General features: G+C 36.6%; 1 protein-coding gene across 9 annotated transcripts in view; it reads right to left on the bottom strand.

The window, feature by feature from the left end:
• Nucleotides 1-27,750, bottom strand: part of ZNF385B (zinc finger protein 385B) — a 296,219-nt gene that overhangs the window by 34,149 nt on the left and 234,320 nt on the right. For all 9 annotated transcript variants that reach the window (XM_045806235.2, XM_045806236.2, XM_087861857.1 and 6 more), the window contains one exon: nucleotides 22,938-23,048. In XM_045806235.2, the coding sequence (XP_045662191.1) occupies nucleotides 22,938-23,048 (111 nt within the window). The remainder of the gene's footprint in view (nucleotides 1-22,937; nucleotides 23,049-27,750) is intronic.

Here is a 27,750-nt window from a genome sequence, read left to right on the forward strand (position 1 = left end):
TGGCATATACTTGCTGCATTGACAAAATTACATGCTCTCAGAGACAAAGTTACAACATTTGAGACATAAGATGCACCCAGGAACAAGGCTTACTTAATCCAGAGATGGCTGGCAACTTTTTCTGCTGATATTTGCCACTGTAAGGCCTACAATATCAGTAACGACGTATGACTGGCTTTAATATTCATTTTATTCAATCCTCAATCTATTGGGATCTGTTGAAAACAAAGTCTAGACAAAAATTAAAACCAATACGAGGTTTTTAGCATAGAAGGACATAATGTTTTTGCTAATTTCTAGTTTACAGCTAAGTGAAACACTCCAGGTTTCTAGAGCCCGTCCAGAGTTGCCACATTGCAGAACTCCGGGATCGAGTGAATGGTGATCTCTGGATTCCTGTGAGGTCAGGGTTCTGGCCACGCATCTCATGTTTAATGGCTTTACAGTACATATGTAGAAAACCCATCAACTCCTAATAGTTCTAGATTACTAAAGAGAAAAGTAGCGGCTCTCTAGGAAGAAATGATGTGCATGCTAGACTGCTAATTCTCTTTGGGCCTAATTTCCGTTCTATCAAATATTATTAGACAGAAGTGGAGTTCTTTGGCTGTTGCTGCTTTAAAACGCCACTATTTGAATACATGAGCATTACATATACATTTGTTCACATTATCAAAACATTCCCATGTAGGCAAATTAACTCATTTCTTAAAATGCCAAAATCTTTAATGGGCTTCAAGTTATCAAGTCAATTTTTCAAATGCAGCCAGCTAAAAGTCTTGATGCTAGTGTTTCTGGTGCGTGATTCATTGGTGGAATTACTTTACACGTTGAAACATGGAGAAGCTATAAATGGATCTAACAACTATGACAGAATTTATATAATGAATTAGAAAGACACCGTATTTTTGAGTTTAAAATCATCTGGAATACGGCAAAAAGCATTTTTTTAAGGACAAGTGTTTTTTTTTTTTTAATTGTCTCTTGCAGCGTTCCAAGTGAAAAAATTTTGCATCATTTTCCCAGAGAGTTTTATATCTCAGTTGGGTGAAGGTGGATTATTAATTTTAGATGATTCCCAGCAATCTAAGATTCTTCTCCTCAATATCCAGCTATACCTTGTGTTTCTAGTTTAGGATTGAGTACAACAGGGCATTAAATAGACAGTTAGTTATATGAGCTTGACTGATCTGAGCCCCAAATCCTTTCAAATGAAACGAAATAATTTCATTTCATTGAATTCTGCTCTCTCCTCCTATTCTCTTTTTTCCCCAAACTAGGCCATAGTTAAAAAACACCTCAACCATCCATCTATCTATCTATCTATCTATCTATCTATCTATCTATCTATCTCAAGGTAAAGCTTGTCCCAGAATATTAATTTCTAAATTCTATTCATGAATATTGCAAATTATAGAGATTGTACTTTGAAAAAGATTTTTTCCCCCACCAATCTAAGGGCAGGAGGTTTATGAGAATTTTTTTTCAACATAAATAATGGATAAGAAAATGAGATTTATTTAATGCCACAATTTCTTTAATGTCATCAGAATTTAGTTAGGAATTCCACAGAAAGTGTCTGAAATGCTTACCCTAAGGAAATAAGACTGCTTACTTCTCCATTTCATATTACATTACAATTTTGAAAGGTATATTTACTTTGTCTTCTGGGTTGGGGGTCAATATCTAAGTCAATTTAATGATAAACGTATGTGTAAACTCCTAGTATTTGCTCTAGAGTTCAGTTGAGGCAAGATGAAGTTTAAATAAACCCTGGTGAAATATGCCTGTAAATTCTCTCCCAAATCCTAAGAGGAGCAAATCATGAACTCCACACAATACATTTTTAAACCAGATTCTCTAAGTTATGCTGAAAATGGGAAAATTAGTGTTCGGTACACTAACATAATCTTGAATATGAAATAATGAGAACATTTATAATTTATGAAAATACCTAATTTTCTCAAAGAATTATGCATATGGGGACCTAATGTGTTAGAACTTTAAAATCTTAGATTTTTATGAAACATGTGGTTACCATTTTTTATTTTTATATAATATACTACCAAATATTAAGGATTTGGTAATAATTACTTAATATTCTTAAGTCATTTATTTTAAGATTTTCCCTGAAGTATTCCAAGCGGAAATTGTCTACTTCTCCCTAATTATTTTCACATTTTATATTAAACTGGGAAATTTTAGTTAATAATTCTCAGCTACCTTGAAATATAAAGAAGGGTATCTCAGAGTTTATAGTGATTTCCCAGTTACCTTCTACGTATCTAACATGTGTGAGAGTGCTGCTATCTTTCAGTGGGGAAATGGATTGCCATTATGTGCTTTATAAGAGCGATATTTCGTACTCAATGATAAGTAATGCAATATAATTCAAATCTACGCATGAAAGCTGTGACTCTCCAGCTAACTAATTTAAGTCTTCTGATGGTCTTTTAAAATAGACTCCCAGGCTTCCACACATTAATTTTTAATCAGTCTAGAAGGTATTACATTTACTTCCATTTCCATATTAACGAAATTTACATAAATGATACAAAATAAATCTAAAATTAGAACTTGCATTATGTCTCCTTATATTTGATATATAATATCCCTAAAGTAGACAAAAGTGGCAAAGTAACTTTGAAAGTGCAATGACCAGAAAATTGGTTGAAGAATGGCTTTAGTAATATTTTATATGTGTTTAATATATTACTTTTTTTTTATCATTACTTGTTTGAAATCTCTTTTACAGAATGGTTTATTGTAAAACTCATACCCCAAAGCCCTAAACCAATTTTCAAAACCAAGCAGACATTTTATAATTCAAAATTAAATGAATATGTAAATGTAAAGATTAATACGATATCCTTTCAAAACATACAGATAAAACTAAGAAAAAACAATGAAACTGTACATATTTAGAAGTCACTTAGCCAACCTGAGTCATATTAAGGTTGTTTCTACTCTAAAGTACTAGATTAAACTAGAAATCTTCATTCCAGATTAATTTGGTCAATCTTCTCACATATGTGATATTGATCTCCCAGAGGCAAAACTAAAATAAAAATGCCTTTGACTTTGATTTACCCATAAATATCAAAATATTTCTATACAATCAGCCAAGTAGACTTCTATTTTCTGATTCTGTGTGATGTTTAAAAGTTCTATTCACCAATAATAATCACAATATAGGTTGTTCATATAATGTATGATAACCATTAACGTGAACTCTGTCTTACTCATCTTTGAGTCTTCTGAAGTACCTATTGTATAGTACAGACTCAATAAAAAGTTTCTGAATTGAATATAATATAAATGAGACAGAGTAGGGAAAATCTTCTAAAAGCAGGAATTTAAAGCTGAGAGTCCATTCATTCTTTCATTCAACAAATGTATATTGAAAACCTATTAGGTGTCAGGCATCATTCTAAGTGTAATGGGAGGCAGGTCTAATAAAACTAACATTCTAGCATGGGAGATAGATAATAAAATATAAATTTATATATATAGTTAAATGATTAAATCAAGTGATAAGAGATACATTTATGAATATGTTAGGGCATGCTATACAAACAATCAGGAAAGGTAAGAAAAGTAGACTCTGATGGGATGGGGTGCAATTTTAGGTACTGAGATAAGTCTTTCTATTGGGACATTTGCAGAAAGACCTAAATGAAGTGAGAGAGTTAACCAGGTAGATAGATGGTAGAAGAGCATTTCAGGTCCAGTGAGCACCAAATGGCCATTGTAAGGATTTTGACTTTAATCTGAGGAGTTGGGACATCCCTGCAGTGTTTTAAACAGACAAGTAATCTTGTTTGACTTCTGTTTATAAAATAGTCACTCTGGTTCTTGTGTGGAAGACCAGCTATGTGTGCATGGTGAGGTGACTGGGGTTGAGGCAAAGTTTAAGAGGAGGCTATTTCAATCATTCAGGCAAGAGATAAAAAGGGCTCAAAATCAAATCTGATAGCAGCAAAGACCTACTAGAAGGAAAGAAAAGACAGGAGAATAAGACCTAGAAAGTTCTTACTATAGCCAGACAGAGAGTAATAGTATTCTTAAATTTAAAGATTTCACATTTCAGGGTCACTGTACACCAAAAGCCAGAGCTTTTTATAGAAATAGGAGCTATTTTGCCTTCCCCAAGTCTATTATCCCTTTTCTTTTTTACATTTATATTCAATCCTCCTCTCCCAAATAAATCCTTATGATCAAGGTCTAAACAAGCTCTAATCTCCCCAACCCCAAATGAATCACCTTTCAACCCACATTCACCCCTAACTTGTCACTCTATCACTTTGCTCCCTCTCGCGGACTAATTTGTTAAATTGTATGCACATCTTCATTTTCTCTCCTTGAATCTCGTCCATCTTAATTCCCTGAAACAGATATCACCAAGACACTGGTGCCCTACATGCTAAAACCAAGAACATATTCCATTCCTCATCTTGCTTGAGCAATAGGGTGCACCTGACCCTGCTGCCCTCTTGTCTCTTCTTTGGAAGGCGTTCTTCCCAGACTCTTTCCTAGGTCGGCATCCCCCACCTTCCTTTCAGAAGCATTCACAGGCTGGTCCTTCCCTGCCTAGTACTGAATGTTGATATATTCCAAAGTTCAGTTGTAGGCCTTCTTGTCTTCTCACACAAAACCTTCCAGTCAAGAGATCAGTCTTATTCTCTAACCACCTCTACACCAATAATTTCCTGGTCTCTACTTCCCCGGTCTACATCTCTCTTCTGAGTTCCAGACCTAGACTATTCACTTGGATAACTCAAAGCACTTTAAACATAAGTTCAAAACCAAACTCCTGTGATACCAGACAAGTGATTCACTCAAAGGTCCCTCTTGCTCTCTTGCAATCTGTTCTCCACATGGCAGGCAGCCAGAGTGATATTTTCAAAATGCAAATCAGAGCATGTCATTCCTCTGCTTAAGATCCTCAATACCTTTCACTATTCGTGGTTTAAAATCTAAAATAATCATATGCATGACCTACATGGCCTATTTCTTACCTACCTCTAGTTTCATTTGGTAGCAGCTCTCTGTCATTCTCTGAGGAACTGAAATAGAGTATGGCTGGAATATAATTATGGTACCATCCTTTTGCACATGCCTAAAACACTATCCCCTTTCTCTTTTCCTAATTATTCCTATTTATCCTACAGAAACAGCTCTATTTAATAGGTAAGATGAGGAAGAGAAGTCAGTACCAGGCACAGAAAAGCCACCAGAAAAGTTAGATATACAAGAAAGTATACAAGTATACAAGAACCAGCCCAAACACTTCTTCCTCAGGAAGCCTTCCATGATGCCCCAGACCAGGCCACAATCTAACTCTTTTAATTCCTTTCTTCATAGCACATGTCACAACTAAAAATAAATTATTTTTTATAATTTGATTAATGCATGTCTTTCCCCACCAGACAATAGCGTTCATTAGGCTTGTACTTATAAGATTTTTGCTCTTCATTGTATCTCTTGTACTTAGCACACTGCCTGAGACATTCTAGGCATTTCATAGATACTGTTTACATGGACAGATGAACGAATGAATGAATAGAGAAAGAAACTTTATTATTTGGCAAAGAATTAAAGTAAGAGTTGAAGAAGAAAAGTAATTAGAGTTTACTCTAAAAGTTTCCGGCCCAAATGACTGGGAAAATGGTGAAATGATGAACAAGAACAAAAAAAAGTGGTTACGGTGGGATGAGGAAATGTGCAGAGGAAAACGAAAACTCAGTTTGGGCATCTTCTGTTCAGGCTGCTAATGGGTGCAACGCGGCGGTCCAACAAAGAACTGGAAATGCAAATGGTAGCTGAGCAGAGAGGCTGGGGCCAGAGACATCCACTTGGGAACCACATGTTAAAATGACTGATGCAATTCTCTGCGGATGGAGGAGTCCTAAGGAATGAAGTATAGAGAGGGGAAAACCTATCTGAGGGAAGAACTTGAGAAACAGCTCTATTTAATAGGTAAGATGAGGAAGAGAAGTCAGTACCAGGCACAGAAAAGCCACCAGAAAAGCTAGATATACAAGAAAGTAATAAAACACAGAAATCAGGGGAAGTAAAAAGGGGAGATAATTAAAGGAACAAAGGAAAAATAATACATACACACAGCTACTTCTCTATAATTTCAAAAGAACTTCATAAAATAACTGGAAAATCATGTAATATGAGGTGTTTGTGTCCTGGAAGAGTATCTGGTAATGTTGCTCAGAAAGGTGGTGGCCATGTTTGTGTGAAATAAAGGATCTATTTATAGCTACTGCCCCAAGGAAATCATAGTGCCTCACCCATCACGTCAAAGAACTGAGGAATTCGGAGCCATGGAACACAACAGCCTGAGACTGCGAACGCCACATCAGGTTACAAAAATTACTCTGAATTCAACAATAAAAATAGTGACAAATAGTTAACATTTATTGTTTGCTGTGTACCAGACACTGTGCTAAGTACTTTATGGGTAGCATCACATTTAATCTTCATAAAAGCATGTGAAGCAAGTAGTATGAGCCCAAGAGACTGAAAAATTAAGTAACTGTCCAATATTACATGGCCAGGAATGAAGGACCCTGGATTCAAACTCAGGATTAAAGGATTAGACCCTTAACCAGTACATCATTGAAGCAAACCCCAAACCCTTCGCAGGAGAAAATCCAAAACAGAATAGACTTTCTCCCTTAGTCACTCTGGTAGAAGATGACCTTCATTTCCTTAAGATAATCTAGAGGCAAAAATAGTTCTGGGGATGTGCCCTTTAAGGTCATGTAAGGTACAGTTTTCATTGTAGAGAATGGATTCAGTAATTCTCAACCAATCCTTGGTTGTCATAAGTTAAAGATCAAAAAAAAAAAATCTCCTTTAGGACCATTTATTAATTCAAGAAATACATACACACACTCCCTGCTAGGCACCAGGGAGACATCAATACATGAAACACACTCACTCCCTGTCCTTATGGAGCCAACAATATGTGTGTGTGTGTGTACGCGCGCGCGTTTGTGCTAGAAACAGATATTAAACAGTCACATAAATAAAGATCTCTTTACCAACTGTGATACATTTCATAAAGAAAAATTAGTGGGTGTTATATAATTATTCCTGGGAATGGGGCTAGTTTAGATGAGGGAGTCTAGAAAAGCTTCTCTGAGGAGGAGACATTTGGGTGATGCCTGAAGGAGGAGTATGGACCGGACGAGAGTGGGAGAGGCAGAAGCAGCTTGGAAGGTTTATGGAAATAAAGAGAAGCTACTGTGGCTGCAGCCTGATGAGCAAAGGGGCACATGGTAAGAACTAGATGACAAATGTGCATGACTGGTTAGAAACCTGAATTTTAAGAATTCTCGGTGACAGAGTGAAGATTTTGGTGTAAAAAGGAGCTATAAATCAAATGAGTACCTCGTACTTCCTCCAGATCATGGACCAGCTTCCACTTATGATTCAAACCAGTGGAATGAAGAAGGGGTCACCAGCTGGTTTGGTTTTGGGGGTCTGACTGCTTGATCATTCTAATGTGGAATGCGCAAATTCATAACAGACCAGTCACTCAGTTATTGGTAAAATAATGCTTAAATGCAGTGGTTTCCTCACTTGCCTATCAACATAACCCTAGGTCATAACACAGAATCAGTGATTCTGTTAACTTGATCAGTGCAGATAGCTAAATTGAATAAACATCTCTCAAAGCAAAGTCTCTTGGCCCGAAACATAAAATGTAGATTATTATCTAAGTTAAAACATTTGAGTCAAAAGATTTTCAGAGAGGGGCGCCTGGGAGGCTGAGTCACTTAGGCGTCTGACTCTTGATTTCAGCTCAGGTCATGATCTCTGGGTTGTGATACCAAGTCGAGCCTTGGGCTCCATGCTCAGCGTGGAGTCTGCTTGGGATTCTCTCCTGTCCCTCCACACTCCCCCACCCCCTGCCTGCCAATCTCACTCTCTCTCCCCTCCAAAAAGAAGAATTTCAGAGAAATGTTAATCAAGTCATTTGTTTAAAAAAAGAGAACAGTATTAGATATTACGGAATGGTTATAATTCAGAAAAAAACTCAGTAATGTAGACTACTTTGGGTGAAGGGCATAATGAAATCGTAAAAAAAAAAGTTGAAAAAGTAGAACATTTTTGAAGAAGTGCTGTTAATTGGTAACTATGAGCTACCAGAGAGTTTTAGGTAATGTGTTAAAATACATAAGAATTATTTTAAATGATATGATTGCTTATATTTTAATGAGTGCCCTTAAAGTGCTTAAGTAAACCCGAAAAAATTGGTTCCATTGGTATTCTAAATCTCTACGCTTCAATCTCCTTTGCAACACTCATTTGCATTATCTTTGAAGAACAAATTTGGACCAAACAAAAGTATAATTCAGCTTATACCTGAATTATCACAAATTCCTTATTAATGTAGTCCAAATTCATAAGAATTTATTGCATCTATAAAAATGGAAATTTATGCAAAATACAATTACTCAATGTTTAGATCTTTAGAAAACTAGCTTGAAGAGAATGTCTTTCAAATATTCAAATTTTTGTGTTTTTTATCTACATCTGCACACTCAGTAATTTTACTCTGGCATTTTAAAATATAGATATTCATCATTTTCTCAGCATTTACAGATGTTAATGAATACCCCCTTCTATGACCATCTGTGTAAATGTATAAATTAAATCATAAAAAGACATTGTTGGTATTTTTAAAGTGCATATAGGGCATTTTGTTGCCTTAAACAATTTAAATTACAAAGCTATAACAACTAGCCCAATTAGTGAATCTACTCTTTTCCATTCCTCATGAATGATATAAGAAAAGCCAATAAAAAATCATGACATAAATGAATAAATCATCGCATAAAAGGATTCCATAGGTGTCTCTCAAATAATAGAGAGTGATATTTCTTTCAGAGCAAAAACCAGGTATTCACCTCAAGCTCACAGGTCAGAGATAGTGAAAGCTACATTTCAGAGGACACTCAGTGGGCAGGATCAAAGATAAAGAGAACTTTGCTGATTGTGAGTCAGCACTACACATTTTGCATGTTGGATGTAACATGCATAGAATTTCCTATAAATTGAATAACAAATGTCAGTGGTATACTGAAAGTGAGGCTGTCTACCTCAGGTCCAGGAAATAAGGGGTTGTCCTGTCTGTAAATAATTTAAAAGTAATAATAAAACTTCCAGACTAAGTGACTAATACAGTGAAGATGTAGGTATCAAGAGTGGCCATAATCAAATGAAGACCTCCTCCTTCTGACTAAGTATCAATACGTACTGTTATAAAATAATCTTCCTGAAAATAAAATTTGTTCATCTACATTCGAAATAAAATTGCTGTGCTACGGTTGAATTTTAATAATATATATGCAGACAAAATCAGCACATTTTTGTCACTTCTCTTTTAATTAACTACATGGACGTTAATGTAGAGAACTTGCAGTTAAATAATTGAACTTCCAAAGCACAATGACTCTGCTAACCTATTATTTTGAAAGTAAGTTCCTAATCGTCAAAAATCATTTAAGTTCATTTTACATGTAGTTCAAGTTTGTAAACCCTGTGTAGCTTGTATCCTGGCATTTCAATAGTTGAACTGAAATAAACAATGCTAGCACAGTGATTGTAAAGACAAAGAAACAGAACTTGACATACTTCAATTCTCTCGTTTTACATGACTGCTTAGAATTTTTATTTTTGTTTAAAATTTAGGAGTGAGACAGTACCTACTGTGAGGTGTATTATTCTTGTGTGGTAAATATGAATTTTAGCTTATACCTGACATATTTTACTGATTTTATTGGCTAATATCTTTAAAATTGAAATTTATGCTTCTTTTAAAGTTATGTGCTTTAAAACTAAGCCATGAAGAAGAACATAAAGTATCAGTGGTACAATTTACTACATATGTAAATTGCATCTTTTGTGTAATTTTGATTTTATTATAATTCACTTATTTGTTACTATAATATTATTCATTACTATGACAGAGTAATATGTAGGTTTAAGGATACATTTAAAAATATATTAATACAAGTTAAAAGAATCAGTCCTTTCCTTTCTTCCTTTTTTGTACTGTAATATGAAGTGGTCTAGTAATATATTAAAACTTTTAAAAAGTCTCTGAGTTTTTTTCTGGCTTTTATTTATTTTTAAAATTTTATTATTATTATTTGTAAAGATTTTGTTTATTTATTTGAGGGAGATAGAGAGCAAGGGAGAGAGAGAGTATGAGCAGGGGGGAGAGGCAAAGGGAAAGAGAGAAGCAGGCTCCCCGCTGAGTAGGGAGCCGGATGCGGGACTCCTTCCCAGGGCCCCGGGATCATGACCTGAGCCAAAGGCAGGTGCTTAACCAACTGAGCCACCCAGACACCCCTGGCTTTTATTACTATTCATGTAAATTCATAATTTCTTCTGAAAGTGACTGTTCTATAGAGGGGATGTTAAAATTATCTGCTCTGGTATCAGATGTGTTAGGTGTACCATGGATAAAGTAATACAGTTTATTTATAAGAGCTAAAATACACTTCTATCTGAAGGAAATACAAATTAGTAAGAGTCAAATCATATTCTCTGCTCCCAAAAGTCATACCCTTCACAGAGTGACTTATTCTTGGGAGTTCTTATTCATCAGAATTGTTCTCTGAGTAGTGAATACAACATTTGCTTTCCATGTGCCCTAGAAGACAGAACTGAAGACAGAAAAAAAATGACCAAGGTTTCCTTTCTCTTCACCTCGCCTCACCTCTCCCCGCCCCCCCTCCCCCTTCCCCTCCCCCTTCCCCTTCCCTTTTCCCTTCCCATTCAGTTCCTTTCTTTTCTGTTCCTTTTCCTTTCCCTCTTTTTTCCTTCCTTCCTATTCTTCCTTCTTTCTTTCAAGATTTAGGTAAGATGAAATGCTAGTCTCTAAAAATCATTAAATCCTGGAACATTTTGCCAAAGGAAGCTGGGGAACATTTACTCTGTGACAATGAAAGATTCCATCACTTTAATCATCATCTTAAATAATTGTGGTTTCAGGTATTCAGATAGGCAAAATTTTGCATAATTTTAGAGGGTTCATGGACCCCCTGTGGCCTATACATAGACCGCATCCTTAAGAAGCCCCATCTGTTTTAGCTTTAGTATTTTATAATTCTTCAATTCTCTCTCCCTCATCCTGACCATTTCTCAAGCTTTTTTTTTTTTTTTTAAGATTTTATTTATTTATTTGAGAGAGAGCGAGAGGAGAACACAAGGAAGGGGAACAGCAGGGGGAGAGAGAGAAGCAGGCTCTCCACTGAGCTGGGAGCCCAATGTGGGGCTCAATCCCAGGACCCTGGGATCATGACCTGAGCCGAAGTTAGAAGCTTAACCAACTGAGCCACCCAGGCGCCCCTCTCTCAAGCTTTCCATAGTTTCATCTCATCCATGAACCTCCGTGCAAAGACAGAGATAACATACGTGGAGAGTATCTACTCTAGAGCCTGGCAGAAAAACAGGCATCCATCAAATGCTAGCTTTCTGACTGTGGTTATTCCAGCCCACAGGCTGACTCCTTTTCTAGATTTATATTACCCTACAGTTAACATTATACAGTTTAGTGCTATTTCTAAGTGTATTTGTTTTTTTCCCTAGCAAGATGATTGGGTCCATGAAGATGGGGAAACTGTCTTCTATTTCTCGAATCCTCCTTTCTGGGCAGGAGCTATTTGACACTCTTCTGTCTCTGGCTAAGTTCACTGCTTTACCCTCCTTGAAGAAGTCACATTAACCGGCAACACTCTTTTTTCCAACAAAGATCCCTATCTTGAAATTTTAGAAATTGACTAAAGCAATGCTTCCCCATATGCTATTATCTCCCCTGCTCTCAATCTGAGCCATGTATCATAAAATTCAGGTTTCCCCCCCAAAACTGATCTTTATGCTGACCTACCATATCTAAAGTTCTCTGGCCTCTAGAGCAAATTATGTCACATTTTATTCAAATTTCTGCATGAGAGGGAAAAAGTTACCTCTTTTGCAGGATGTTCTGAACTGTATTAAATCAGCCACTTGCTTGAAAGCAAAGGAGGAGACAAATTTACTTTTTGTTGCATTGAGCATTTTTTTTGTTTTGTTTTTGTCTTACAAAAATGATACTTTTTTCATGTTGTAAAGGTTGTGAAAATTATAGCCAGTGGCTCATGCAGGCATACAGAATATAAGACAAGCTATGGGAAACCAAACATGTCCTACATAAAGCCTGAATATAAACTTGAAACCAGCAGCTAGTTATTTAGGAAACCTATAGGTGTTTAGCCTCAAAATTCTACCCGATTTCTAATTATATGTTAAATAAATTTTTAACTGAAGAATACCAAACCACAAAAATGGAGTGAAACGTTATCTTACTGTTAAGGATTCCACAACCAATCTTAACTAAAGAAATCCATACCAAGCAAAGAAGGAAAATTCACAAGGCTTCAACAATCTTCCTCAACCCCCAAATGGCAAGATAACTCTTAGAGGACAAGAATCACCAACAAAATGACTTGAAAGTGCCTTTAGGACTCTTTTATTTTTGCCTACAAGAGTTACTAACACAGGGATTTCACACAGGAGAAAAGAAGTCCCACGGTGGTTTTTAAAGGTGTTTTAATATTTGCTCAGCAGGGGAGTCTGGGAGGTTGAGTTGCTTGAGTGTCCAACTCTTGGTTTTGGCTCAGGTCAAGAACTCAGGTCCTGGAATCAAGCCCCTTGTCAGGCTCTGTGCTCAGTGCAGGGTCTGCTTGGGTTTCTCTCCCTCTGTCCCCCTGCCCCATGCTCGGGTACTCTCTCTCTGCCCCCCCAAATAAATAAATAAAATCTTTAAAATGTATAAAGTTCTTTAAAAAATTTTGCTCAGCAAACCTGTACTTAATGGAAATGTACCAAAGCTTGTAGTCTTGATAGTGAATTGTAGATACCAAATGGTTTCTGTTGAGAATGTATTCTGATATGGGGGCAGGTTTGGTACTTTCCTTGCAACATTCATACTTGCTATTAATCTTCGTAGCATCATATTGGCTGATCATCCTAACTTTGAATATTATTGAACACATATGAATACCTGAAGTAGCACGTCATGTGAGGCATCTATGTGTTTTAAAAAAAGTCAGAAAAATAATGAATTATTTGTGTTGCATAATTTCCTCATTAGTTAAATATAGGATCTGATGAGTCTTTTTAAGTCATAATGTTCATCTTTTTTTTTATTATTATTTATTTATTTATTTGAGAGATAGACAGAGAGCGCGTGCCCAAGCAAGGGAGTGGGGGAGGGACAAGTAAACTCTTCCAACATGTGGCTTGATCCTAGGACCCTGAGATCATGACCTGAGCCGAAATTAAGAGTTGGACACTTAACCGACTGAGCCACCCAGGTGCCCCTAATGCTCACCTTTTAAAAAAACTTCACTTTTACCTTAGTCTTTCCTTCGGTGATTAATTTAAAATTATCCAAATACACATTTAAAATAAGGGAGTGCGGGGCGCCTGGGTGGTGCAGTTGTTAAGCGTCTGCCTTCGGCTCAGGGCGTGATCCCAGCGTTATGGGATCGAGCCCCACATCAGGCTCCTCCACTATGAGCCTGCTTCTTCCTCTCCCGCTCCCCCTGCTTGTGTTCCCTCTCTCGCTGGCTGTCTCTCTCTGTCAAATAAATAAATAAAATCTTTAAAAAAAATAAAAGAAAATAAGGGAGTGCTGAGAAAGACTGTGACATTTTTGTAGTATCATCTGCCTACATTGGAGGCAAGTCTTTTTTTTCTTTAATTTAATAAGTAACTACTATATGCTTCAAAAAAGCTGACTACACTTTGTTAAGAGCTTTGTTAAACAGAGTTATTGAAGACAACTTTGAGCTTGGCATGTTCCCTTTCCCTAGAACCATGCTATATTTCTCTCAAGTTGAAGCAAAAAATGTTCATCATTTTGTCAGCTCTGTCTGCAAAGCAGAGAATTACCTTCCCAAGCTCCTGAGATTTATGCTTTTAATTACCTCCTATCTGCTTCGCTACCCTCCACACCTAAGAATCAATATAAATAGTCTTATTTATGGGAAAAAATGTAAAATGTTTGACAAAAGCAGGCTATCATTTTCTATATTTCCATTTGATGCTATTGATTCCTTCTATCTTCAGTGACTTTTTCTTGACAGAATCAGTTGGTTTTTCAAACTTACAGAATTATTCATTTATGTAATAATTTGTACTGCTTAATAGCAGATAGTTGTAAACTTTGCAACTAGCTTTTCGGGTCCCAACCCAGCAATGAGCTTATCATCACTTTGGCATCTCTTTATTTACTCATCAGCTGCAGAATTCAGTTAAAGTATGGTTTTCTCCAAATCCCTTCATCATAAACTCACTTCTCAGTGAAGACCAACTCCCATGGCTCATTTCATTTCTGAATGGGAGGCCACTATTAACACAGGCAAAACCAGCCACTGACGCACCAGTACTTTTAAAACTCTGCTCCTCATGTTTTATCAGCATCAATTCTTTAAAACAAAAACCCAACAAATATATATATTATATATATATAATTATACATAATTGTATTTACACAATTTATATATGATTTATAAATATAAACATAGAATAAATGAATAGACTGAGAAAGCTGCTATCTGGAGGGCTTTTTTTTTTTTTAAGATTTTGTTTATTTATTTGTCAGAGAAAGAGAGAGAGCACAAGCAGGGGGAGCAGCAGGCAGAGGGAGAAACAGTCTCCATGTTGAGCAAGAAGTCTGATGCGGGATTCCATCCCAAGACCCTGGGATCATGACTTGAGCCGAAAGCAGCCACTTAACCAACTGAGCAGCCCAGGCGTCCCTATCTAGAGGGCTTTAAGAGAAATAGAGCAGATGTGTATGGGTGGCAGGCAATGGTTGTCTATGTGCGTAGGAGGGGGGAACGGTTAACAGTCGATCTGTAGAATCAATACAGGTAGATAGTTGTTGGATGTATGGGACCACGGTGATGTAGGGAGGGTCAAATACTGAAACAAGAATGTTCGAAGCTTTCCTTGAGATATCAGTTGGGGTAATGCACTACCAAATTCAATGTCTGAGAATACAGGAAATATAGGACTAACTGATTTTTTTAATATAGTATGCTGGTTAGACTTTCAAATAATATGCTCAATGTGTTTGTTTTGTTTTGTTTTCTATTTTGACCTTCTAGAGAATTTTTCAAGTGAAATACCTCTGAATTTAAAGCAATGAATCCAGTTATAAACCTCAAGCTTCATGAGGACACTATGGATGTCCCAGGGCAATAGGAAAAACAGTGTATTTGTTGTGCTTCTGTGCCCGAGACAGAGGAAGAAGGGGAGGAAGAGAAGAGGTTGAAGAGTGGTGGGGCAAAAGAAGATAGAGAACAAAGGAAGAAGGAAGGCAGTCGTTTAGTAGAAAAGAACATGTTTTGATGGGCAAAGGGAAACACTGATAACTCGTGGACAGAATTTCTGAAGTTAAAAGCAAGCACTAGGCAGCCAATAGCAAAATGTGAAATCCCCTGTAAGAAGGTGATATGGTGACTCCTAAAAAGCTTGATCCTTCCAAAAAAGATAGTAGCTGCCCTGGCAGCTGAGTGCCGCTTTCGCTTTCGCTGCAAGGGACATCTCTGAACGCAGCGTCACTGGGTTTCTGTCTGCCAGCCGCTCAGCCTTTCCCAGGGACAGAAGGGCAGCTGCCGCAGGGACTTGCTAGCCCAAGGCAGCTGGTGGAGAGGTGGAGTTAGGCCTGGTGGCCAAAGGGGATGGAGGGTCAGCCAAGAGCACGTGGAAAGGGCATTTACGTGGGCCCTGAGGTGTGGCTTTCTCCCTAACCTCATGACTGCTGAAATCTCTGCTGGATGACAGAGGACGCCGGGGCTTCTAGCAGAACCGGCAGTGCTAAAGCCTCTTAAGTGGCAGATGGTGGATGGGGGCAGTTTGTTTATGCAAGACAGAGAATTTGTATCGCACTCTGTGAACTGCTGAAGAAATCAGGAAGTGGGCATAAGATTAAAAAAAAGAGAGAGAGGTAGAAAGAACCAGGAAGGCTTGCTTAAATAACCTCATCCAAAGGAAAATTGCTAAGAAGACAAGGATGCGGACGGCAGAGGGAAGGCCCAGCCGGTGTACCAGTCACAGAGCAAGTGCAGTCCTAGGGGAATTGAGGGGATTCCTGAATGACTGCATGTCCTGAAATTTCAGACAGATTTACAGTCAAGAATAGGAGACTCAGGTCACCCACCCGAATGTTCACACAAATGGTCGGTCAACCTGACATTTTAACTTCTAAGCAAACCCTTAATTTCCTGTCCATTTGTACGTAGTCCAACTGAAATCAATGAGATGGCATGAGGTCATCTGTTTAGACCTTGAGACATGAGGAAATAGAACATAGCAAAAAAAACAGTGGGCTAAAATGAGAGCTAAAGCTATTTGGATAACCAAAGTCCAAAAACTGAAACAAAGACAAAGAACAACACAATAGAATTAAAAACCTAGAGAAACCACAAGGTAAGATAAAATAAAGAAATGCGAACTGTAAGTGATTCAAAGTTTATAGTGCTCTTCAAAGGTAATACTGTACACTCGAAACATCAAATGAGGTCGCACCAAATGAGTAATGAAAGCCTGCGGGGTCAGTAACTAGGGACACCGCATCTCATGCTTAATCAATTGTGGTATTAATGCTGAATATCAAAATTTCAGGGTCAATTCCTAAATTAGAGTACATAAAACTTGATTAAAAAGATCATTATGCTCTCGTTTCGATTTGCCGACGAAGCATAAAGGACCCAGTAGTATATTAAGGGTATTTATGATTAACCGTGTTCTGAGATAATAATAATAAAAGGAGATCATCTCTATTTTTAAATCAAGTTGCCCTGATTTTGTATAAGATCTGTTTAAGGATCAGTTTCCTTTATCCTTCTGCTACTATCATCCAAAGAATTGAAATTAATATGCAAATCAGAAAATATTTGGTATCTGCCAACTTTCAACCCAGCCAAAAAGAAAAACATTAGCCTCAAAAAATATTTTAAAAGTCTAGGTGCACTCTTGTTTCTGGTCTTTTAGTGTGAAAACTGAAAGCCCAATAATTTTGAGAGTCTTTTTTTAAAACGAAGTATAGAACAGGATGTAGACCTACTTCCCTGGCCAGGCTCACCTCTAGAAATGCATTTCCCAGCTAAAGGGTAAAGGCTCAGATTGAGGCTCATCGGTTTATGACCCCACTATAGCCGCAGTGCACTCATTTGTTGGAGAAGAAAGGGGCATTCAGGTTTAGGACAACCTCACTCAGTGTGCTGAGCTTAAGCCATGTTAGGAAAAAAAAAAAAGGTGGCCGAGAAGAAACGAGGGATTTGGGTGCTACACGAATTTGTGCACATGTCTGGGACTCAGTTGGAAAGACATATTATTCCTGGACTTCAGTGCCTGCCCCTGGCAAAGTTAATGGTGTTAATTTGTAAAGGTTCATTTGGGAAATGTTTGTGACTAATGCTTGCTCATTTGCATAACAGTATATCGTGTAAATAAAGCTGTAGCCTTTTGCTTTCCAACAGTGGAGTTCTACTGAGACGATAAAAGCTGGACAAAGGGGGCTACGGGACACTTAAACTAGGTGACATTGAATTTTAATGCATGAAGCCAGCCCTGGTACATTTTACATGGGTAATGGAGAAGTGCGGAATGCAGTCTGTTTACTGTGCAAATCTGCCTTCCAGATTTTTCAATAAACATATTTTCTACACTGAAGAGTGAAGCCAATTCAGTCTCAGGCTGATTTAGAAATGTTATTAAAGAAAATAAGGATGAGCATCTTCTTAATTCTTACATTAAAATGTAAATAGGGTAATTATAAAATAATAAACTCTCCCCCAAATAAAAAATGCTCAGTTTCAGAGCTCAGTTATGCAGATGATAGCACCATTACTAAACACTGAGAACATGGATACGTCACACTTGTGAATTTGCCATCCAGACTTTGTGGCTTTACTACCCAGAGTCTAAGCATGACTCAGATATTTAATTTCTTTCTCCATTATCAACAGAACTTTTTTGAGTGGAGACAAGGAAGCTGGTGGTCACATGCTCACCTGTGTACATTTCTCCACATCCCTATTAGTAAATACAAAGAAAACCACTGACATCAAACGAAACTCAAGTCAAAGGTGACCCTACTCCCAGAGCAATTCTGGGGCACAGACAGAAGGCCAGCACACCACCCCATAACCCAACCCATGACACAAATGAAAAACAAAACTCTTAGTCATTCTTTTTGGGTCTTAATTGTTCCACCTATAAGGGGAGGTATTTATACCTTTTCCTTCCTTCCTTCCTTCCTTCCTTCCTTCCTTCCTTCCTTCCTTCCTTCCTTCCTTCCTTCCTTCCAAACCTAGCCAAAAAGAGAAACATCAAATCTGTGTTCTTTTTTGGAGGCTCTAGGGTACAATCAATTTTCTTGATTGTCCAGCTTCTACAGGCTGCCCACATTCCTTGGCTTGTGGCTTTCCCCTTCAAAGCCAAAAATGGCCAGTTGAGTTGTCCTCATATCATTCTAACCTTCTCTTTCATCTCCCACTTCTACTTTACAAGGACCTTTGGGCCATAAAATAATCCAGAATAATCTATTTTAAGGTCAGCTGATTGGCAGCCTTAATTCCATTTACTCCCTTAATTCCCCTTTGCCATATAAGGTAACATAGTAAAAGGTTTCAGAGATTAGGATGTGGACATCTTTGCCTACTACATCTGTAAAAAAAACAGAGGAAGCTATCTATGTTCTGATAGGGACAATGGCATATATTGTTTTGGTTTTTTTAAAGATTTATTTATTCATTATTTTGATAAAGAGAGAGAGAGAGCATGTGAGTGGGGGGAGAGGGTAAAGGGGAAAGAGAGAGAGAATGAATGAATCCCAAGCAGACTCCCTGCTGAGTGTGGAGCAGGACACAGGGCTCAATTTCAGGACCCTGAGATCATGAGCTGAGCCCAAATCAAGAGTTAGATGCTTAAATGACTGAGCCACTCAGGCACCCCAATCTAGGATATATTGTTATATAAAAAATGCAAGGCAAATGAAAGTGTAAACAGCACATTACCTTTTATGTAGAAAACAGATGAAATAAGAATAAATATTTATACTTGGTTATATTTGCTTAAACAAACTCAGGAAAGATATGTAAGAAATATTAAAGTGGTTATAGACAGGGAATGGCATGGAGGGTGGGAGGATGGGGAATGGGTTGGAACAAGATTTTTCAATGTATGTTTTAAAATTAATTTGCTTTTTGAACCATGTAAATATATATATATTTTTTTAATACAAGGGATTCAAAATTGCCCCAAAGTCTCTATTATTCACTTGATAGTCAACCCCCCCCCTTTTTTTTAAAGAGCCTATCTATTACCAAACCTTGTTACTTTTTTCTTCTTAAGTTAATTCTTCTAACAGGCAGATTCTCCTTTGTCTCGTGGCTTTGAGTCAACAGTTCTCTAACACGACATTCATAGATTTCATGAAAGTCTGTATCCTTTGAAAATTTTTGCAATTTCACTTCGCAATCTATTTGTTTGTAGTATGAGATGTTTTCAACAACTGGCCTTGCCTAAGTATGAAGCATTTCTTCAGGAGGCCATTTCATTTCATAAGTGGTCAGTTATGTAGCGAACTCTTCCATTTTATATTCATAAAGTTACAGAGACTTTACTTGCCCTCTGTGACTGTAGAAATTTGGATAATAATTATGCAAACTATTAAATATACTTGGATCTATTTTAGCATTTATTATTCTGTCTTTTCTTGCAAAAGTCCTTTAATTATTATACCTTAAATCAAGTAGTAATATTGTAGCTCAATATGGTTAGTATTTATGTCTCTATCATTAATCAGTCTTCTACTTACAAAATATTTCATGGCTCCTATCATGCTGATTTCTTTTTTTCCCAGTCAGGGTTACTGAGGTATACTTTATATACAATAAAATTCCTTTTTAGGTATTTAGTTGTATGAGTTTTGAAAAATAAAAACCGTTGTGTAACCATCAGAACAATGAAGACATAGAATACTTTCATCACTTGAAAAAGCTCCCTCATACCCCTTACACCCTTTGTAGCTGATTCCCTAACCTCACTCTCAGTCCGTATTAACTACTGATCTGATTTCTGTTCCCATAGTCTTGTCTTTTGTAGAAAGTTTTATAAGTGCAATCACGTAGTACGTAGTCTTTGTGTCCAATTTCTTTCATTTAGCATACTGCCTCTGAGATTCTCCCATGTTGTAGGATATTATCAGTACATCATTTCTTTTATTGCTAGGCAGTATTCCACTGTATGACTATACTTCTGTTTGTTGATCCACTCATCAGTTGATAGACATTTGGGTCAATTCCAGTTTGGGGCAATTATGGATAAAGCTACTATAAGTGACACATATGTATGAACATAAGTTTTCATTTCTCTTAGATAAATACCTAAAAGTTGGATTGCTAGGTTGTATGGAAAATATATCTATAACTTCTAAAAATTTCTTGTAAATAACTATTTTCCAAAGTCCCTGCACCATTTTGTATTTCTAGCAACAACAAATGAGAGTTCCAGTTGTCTCTCATTCTTGACACTTGGTATTATCAATTTGCTTAATTTTCATCATTTTAATAAGTGGAGGGGTATTTAATTGTTGTCTGTACTTCCTTAATGGCTAATGATATTGAACACTGTTTTGCATACTTATTTGTCATTCATTTTTCTTCTTTGGTAAAGTGCTTGTTCAAATCATTTGCCCACTTATTATTAGTTATTGAGTTGTAAGTTACTTAAATATTTTGTATACAAGACATATGTTTTATATTATTTTCTCCCAGTCTATAGCTTTCCGTTTTCTCAACAGTATAACAGTGTCATTTGAAGAGAAGTTTTTAATTTTGATGATGTCTAATATATCAATATTTTTATAGTTCATACTTAAAAAAAAGATTTTATTTATTTATTTATGTATTTATTTATTTATTTATTTATTTGAGGGGGTGGGGGAAAGGGACAGGCAGACTCCATGTTGAGCCAGAGCCCAATGTGGGCCTCGATCCCACAACCCTGGATCATGACCTGAGCCGAAATCAGGAGTTGAATGCTTAACAGACTGAGCCACCCAGGCGCCCCTATAGTTCATACTTTTTGTTTCCTAAGAAATCTTTTGCCTAATTCAAGGTCACATAGATTTCCTCCTGTGTCTTCTTGATGTTTTTTACTTTTAAGTTTATAGCTATATATATAATCCATTTGAGTTAATTTTGGAATTTTGTGTGAAACAGCTGGTTCTTTTTCTAAGTTTACATGCAGTTATCCAATTACATTATTTGTTGCAAAGATTAACCTTTCTCCATTGAATTATCACTGCAACTTTGTTGAAGATAGCTTTGGGTCTATTTCTTTCTTTTTTTTTTTTTTTTTAAAGATTTTATTTATTTATTTGACAGGGAGAGAGACAGCCAGAGAGAGAGGGAACACAAGCAGGGGGAGTGGGAGAGGAAGAAGCAGGCTCCCAGTGGAGGAGCTCGATGCGGGGCTCCATCCCATAACGCCAGGATCACGCCCTGAGCCGAAGGCAGACAATTAACGACTGAGCCACCCAGGCGCCCCTGGGTCTATTTCTGAACTCTATTCTGTTCCCCTGATCAATGTATCTACTATTCTTTCACCAATATTACAGTCTTGATTACTGTAGGTTTTAAGGTAATCAGTGAAATCAAGGAGTGAAGTCCTCAAAACTTGTTCTTTAAAAAAAGAAAAAAAAGCTTTGGCTAGTCTAGGGTTTTTCTTTTCTATGTAATTTAAGAAATGGCTCAGCATTTTCCAAAAAAATGCTTTCTGGGATTTTGATTGGGATTCTAGAGGGTCTGTAGATGAATCTGGGGACAGATGACAATGTTGAGACTTCAAATGAATTGATACCATATATTTCTCAATTTTTTAAGGAACACTTTAATTCTGGAATAGGGAGTTGAGGAAGATTTTATCAAGTGCCAAAAAAATTCATTGGTGGAAATTGCATTAAATACTTCTACAAATCATGTTAAACACAATAAAAACACTCTTCCAATGACTATAATTTTTATTATGTTTTGTATGTAGAATTAGCAAAACATTTACTGGTATCTGCAGACAAGAGTGTTTATTGTTTAGCATTTGTAAAAAAACATGAATCCTATAACATGTTCTTTGGAAGATGGCTTCTGGGGTGGAGTAACTCAGGAAATAACACATATAATATATAGCTCCAGATTCAGATTTGCATTGGTCACTGGCTTTACTTGGTAATTGAGTATTACACACATTCTAATATTCTATTATTTATTTTAATTTCATGTTATCTTACTTCTACATTTAAACATGTACTTTAATAAATGATTTATACCTTTTTCTTGTTATCTTTTTTTTAGCATGATGGTTATGCTAACCAGATAAAATAATTTACAAAAACTTCCCTGCATTTCCATGTTCTGGGAAAATATAAACTGTGTAATAAATTATTCCCTCAGTTATTTAATATGATTTGGCATACACACATGAAATGTGACACTTGTTATAAAGAGCAATAGCAAAAGTTTTCTTCAGCATTCATTGCATTTTAAACTTTTAAAAAATATTTTCTGCTATTTAGCAATTTTTCCAAAGTAAATATCATCAGCAAGATTAAGCATAAAATAATATGGGTGAGATTGATTCCATAGAGGAATTCTTGGTTTTTCATATTAGCCACTCTGTTGCTCAAGTCTCTAATACTGAATCCGAATCCCTGGAAAATCTGGCACACAGAAGTAAGTGGGCCGCCAATGGAGTGGCTGCTCGAGGCTATGTAAATATGAAGAGATGTACATATTCAGAACAATCAGACTTTGAGCTTGACGGACTACAGAGAGCAATGAAAAGGTGATACTCACATCCGAATTAAAGCGAAGCTGACAGACATTACAAGAAATAACTTGTTTCTTCTTTGGGGGAATGGACACTCCAAAAGTGTGGTTAATGACTGCTTTTTGCACAGGGTCCATCTGAAGAGCAAATGATAAAATAGTCAGTGTATAGCTTCAAAGGACAGACAGTAGTGAGAGCAAGTAAAAGTAGCTATGTCATTCCTTAAGGCTTAACTTTTAGTTCCCAAAGAAGGATAATAAAGAATCTCATTCAGTAGTGAGGCACTTGTTCCCAGGAGTTAAAAACAAGAACAAAAAACTGGTTTGAAACAATAACCCCCCCCCCCCAAATCAGAGGAGAATCACATCATCTCAAGAAATCTTATATCTATATAAGGAACCTTGAAAAACCTTAAAAGAATCAAAAAACAAGAAAACTTAAGATCCAAAGGTCAGGGTTCAAATTCACTTGTGAACGTTTTCCCTACGTGAGGTGATGATATATAAAATGGTCTGAAATGACCTCAGTAACAATTATCACACATATATTTCAGTTTCTCAATTTTTGATTTATGGCAAAGTTATAAACGACAGGCTCATATCACAACATAGAAACTACTGATCTTTATTTTAAAATAATTTATTACTTTTCATGCACTGTAGATTGAAATCCATCTTACCTGAAATGCATGTCACAATTGTACACTCAAATACCCATAGCAGATTAACATGCAACCTTTGTCTAGATATTGATCAAGTGAAGTTTTGACTTTTGTTGTCTGATTGTTGAGGCTAGGACTTCTGTACTTCTAGTACTATGTTGAACAACAGTGGTGAGAGTGGGCATCCCTGTCATGTTCCTGACCTCAGAGGAAAAGTTCTCAGTTTTTCCCACAGAGAATGGTATTTGCTGTGGGCTTTTCATAGATGGCTTTTATGATATTAAGGTATGTTCCCTCTATCTCTACACTGTGGAGAGTTTCAATCAAGAAATGATGCTGTATTTTGTCAAATGATTTTTCTACATCAATTGAGAGGATCATATGGTTCTTGCCCTTTCTTTTATAATCAGACAACAGAAAGAAATAAAAGGCATTCAAATTGGCAAAGAAGTCAAACTCTCACTCTCTGCAGATGACATGATACAAAAGACTCCACCCCAAAATTGCTAGAACTCATACAGCAATTTAGTAACATGGCAGGATATGAAATCAATGCACAGAAATCAGTTGCATTTCTATCCACTAACAATGAGACAGAAGAAAGAGAAATTAAGGAGCTGATCCCATTTACAACTGTACCAAAAACCACCGGATACCTAGGAATAAACCTAACCAAAGAGGTAAAAGATGTATACTCTAAAAACTACAGAACATTTATGAAAGAAATTGAGTAAGACACTAAGAAATGGAAAAACATTCCATGCTCATGGATTAGAAGAATAAATATTGTTAAAATGTCTATGCTACCCAGAGTAATCTATATAGAGTAATCCTAAAATTTGTATGGAACCAGAAAAGACCCCGAATAGCCACAGGAATGTTGAAAAAGAAAACCAAAGCTGGTGGAATCACAATGCCAGACTTCAAGATATATTACAAAGCTGTAATCATCAAGACAGCACGGTACTGGAACAAAAACAGACACATAGATCAATGGAACAGAACAGAGAGCCCAGAAACGGCTCCTCAATTCTGTGGTCAACTAATCTTCGACAAAGCAGAAAAGAATCTCCAATGAAAAAAGGACAGTCTCTTCAACAAATGGTGTTGGGTAAATTGGACAGCCACATGCAGAAGAATGAAACCAGACCATTTCCTTATACCAGACACAAAAATATTCTCAAAATGGAGGAAAGACCTAAATGTGAGACAGGAGTCTATCAAAGTCCTAGAGGAGAACTCAGGCAGCAACCTCTATGACCTCGGCTGCAGCAACATCTTGCTACACATGTTTCCAAAGGCAAGGGAAACAAAAGCAAAAATGCACTATTGGGACTTCATCAAGATAAAATGCCTCTGCACAGCAAAGGAAACATTCAACAAACCTAGAAGGCAACCTACAGAATGGGAGAAGATATACACAAATGACATATCAGATAAAGGGCTAGTATCCACGATCTATAAAGACCTTATCAAACTCAACACCCAAAAAACAAAGAATGCAGTCGAGAAATGGGCAGGAGACATGAACAGACATTTGTCCAAAGAAGACATCCAAATGGCCAACAGACACACAAAAAAATGCTCCACATCACTTGCTATCAGGAAAATACAACAAAACCACAATGAGCTACCACCTCTCACCAGTCAGAAGGGCTAAAATTAACAAGTCAGGAAACAACAAATGTTGGTGAGGATGCAGAGAAAGGGGAACACTCTTACACTGCTGGTGGGAAAGCAAGCTGGTACAGCCCCTCTGGAAAACAGTATAGAGGTTCCTCAAGAAGTTAAAAATAGAGCTACCTATGACCCAACAATTACACTACTAGGTATTTACCCATAGATACAAATGTAGTGATCTGAAGGGGCACCTGCACCCCAATATCCATAGCAGCAATTCCACAATAGCCAAACTGTGGAATATATATATGGAATGGAATACTACTCAGTCATCAGAAAGGATGAATACTTACCATTTACATTGATGTGGATGGAACTGGAGGGTATTATGCTGAGTGAAATAAGTCAATCAGAGAAAGACAATTATCATATGATCTCACTCATATGGGAAATATAAGAAACAATGTAGAGGATCATAGGGGAAGGGAGGGGAAACTGAATGGGAAGTCATCAGAGAGGGAGACGAACCATGAGAGACTCTTAACTATAGGAAGCAAACTGAGAGTTGCTGGAGGAGAGGTGGGTGGGGGATGGGTCAATTGGGTGATGGACATTAAGGAGGGCACGTGATGTGATGAGCACTGGGTGTTATATGCAACTGATGAATTATTGAACACTAATGATGTACTATATGTTGGCTATCTGAATCTAAATTTTAGAAAAAAGTAAAGTTTTGACTTATAACCTGTGACTTTCCTTCCTTTGGTTTGCATGTTCGATACATATCCAGAGAAATATACGGTGATGAAAATACTCAACCACAGAAAAACTATGGCATAATGCCATGAAAATACTTGGAAAAAGAAAGAACACTATCTGCAGAGCCTATAAAAAGAGAGACAGAGCAGTGAGTCTCTTGCGTACTCCAGATAATCTCCAGCATTAACATCAGACAACTGGCAGTTCAAAAAACAATGCAGATGATGAACAAAGCATTACTTATAAACACATGTAACATGAACAAGGGCAGATCCACTGACAACCATCATGTAGGAAATCTCCTGAGGTTGGAATTTAGGAGTGGATTAGTTGATGATATTTGGTAGAAAGGACAAAAATACTATCTCTGATCAGGAGTATAAATCAACAAAGTATAAAATTAGCAATTAGAAGAACTTAAGTACATTAGAAAAGAGGGTGGATTACAGACATAGTGAACAGTAGTGTAGATTATCTTTTTTTGTTATGAGTTTAAGAGAGATGACAGGACAATGTATTCTCACTATACAGGACAAAACTTTGAAGAGGGGAATGTTCTGGAGTGACAGACTATTCTGTATCCTGATGGCAGTGGTGGTTACACAAATTTACATGTTAAAATTTTTAGAACTACATATACTCCCAAAAAGTCGATTCTAAATGTGATAACGTAAAATACAAAAAAGAAAGAAAATTGTTAAGAGTATTATGTTTAACTACTAACTGTAAAAATATCCTTACTGGAAAATCTGGGGATTTCTTTAGTTCAAGGTCATAATCGATGTGTTAAGTGTACTTAGTGAGCATTTAAAAAACGCTCCATGGGCAAAGAAAATCTCAAAAGTTCAGAAAATAAAACTAGTTCAGTTGTTTCGTTTACTCACAAATGTGTACACTTACGTCTCATTCATCCCTTTGCAAAACTTGAAACTACACTTTCTGATTGTTACTAGAGATGGCAAAGCAGTTTGAAAAGGCTTAAAAATAAAACAGCCTGACTATATTGGCAGATGAAAAAAGTACATTGTTTTGCAAAGTTACAAAATGAGAGCATTTTATTGAGATATTTTCTGTTCTCAGGCTCTGAAAAATACTTACTGGTTATGTGTGAACTACATGGGATAAAGTTATATGAATATTTCCCAAACACCAGTTTCCTGCAAGCTGCTATTATTATTTTTGCCATATTCATATATTGTGTTATTATTATTTACTTATTTTTTCTTTAAATCAAACTAAAATTGGCTTTTTAAAAACAGAGCAATAATATTCATGAAATCATAGGTTTAATGTCTTCTTTCCTATTACTCATTTTAAAAAAGACTGAAAATTAACATTAAAAATGAAAGCTTTCATTATCTAAAAAAAAATGAATATATTCTTCGTGTTCCCACACCACAATATAGAAACATAGGCAAAGGCATATCTAAAATAATCTAGTTCCAAAGTTTTAGTAAACCAAGACATCTGCTGACAGCTCCAACATGAACTAGAATATAAACATTCCTCTTACAAGATTTTTAAAATTGTTACCTGACTATAAAATTTTTTAAATAACTCCTAATACAACTTTATTCTACTTAAATCTCACATTCGCACCACATCAGCCTGAAAATATCCCCGAGTGTTCCCAAGGCTGGGAGGTGAATTGTGGAGGAGCACTCCAGATACAAAGGCAAGTTCCCAGCCATCTGCTCTCCGAAAAGTAACTAAGAAGTTCCTTCAAAAAACTCTTACAAGAATTGGCTTCTCTACTTTATATACATAATCCCAGCCGTCCTTATAAAATCGAGTAAATC

The sequence above is a fragment of the Ursus americanus genome, chromosome 1 (genome assembly GCF_024610735.1).
Source record: "Ursus americanus isolate L20-20 chromosome 1, mUrsAme1.1.p, whole genome shotgun sequence".
Classification (NCBI taxonomy): domain Eukaryota; kingdom Metazoa; phylum Chordata; class Mammalia; order Carnivora; family Ursidae; genus Ursus; species Ursus americanus.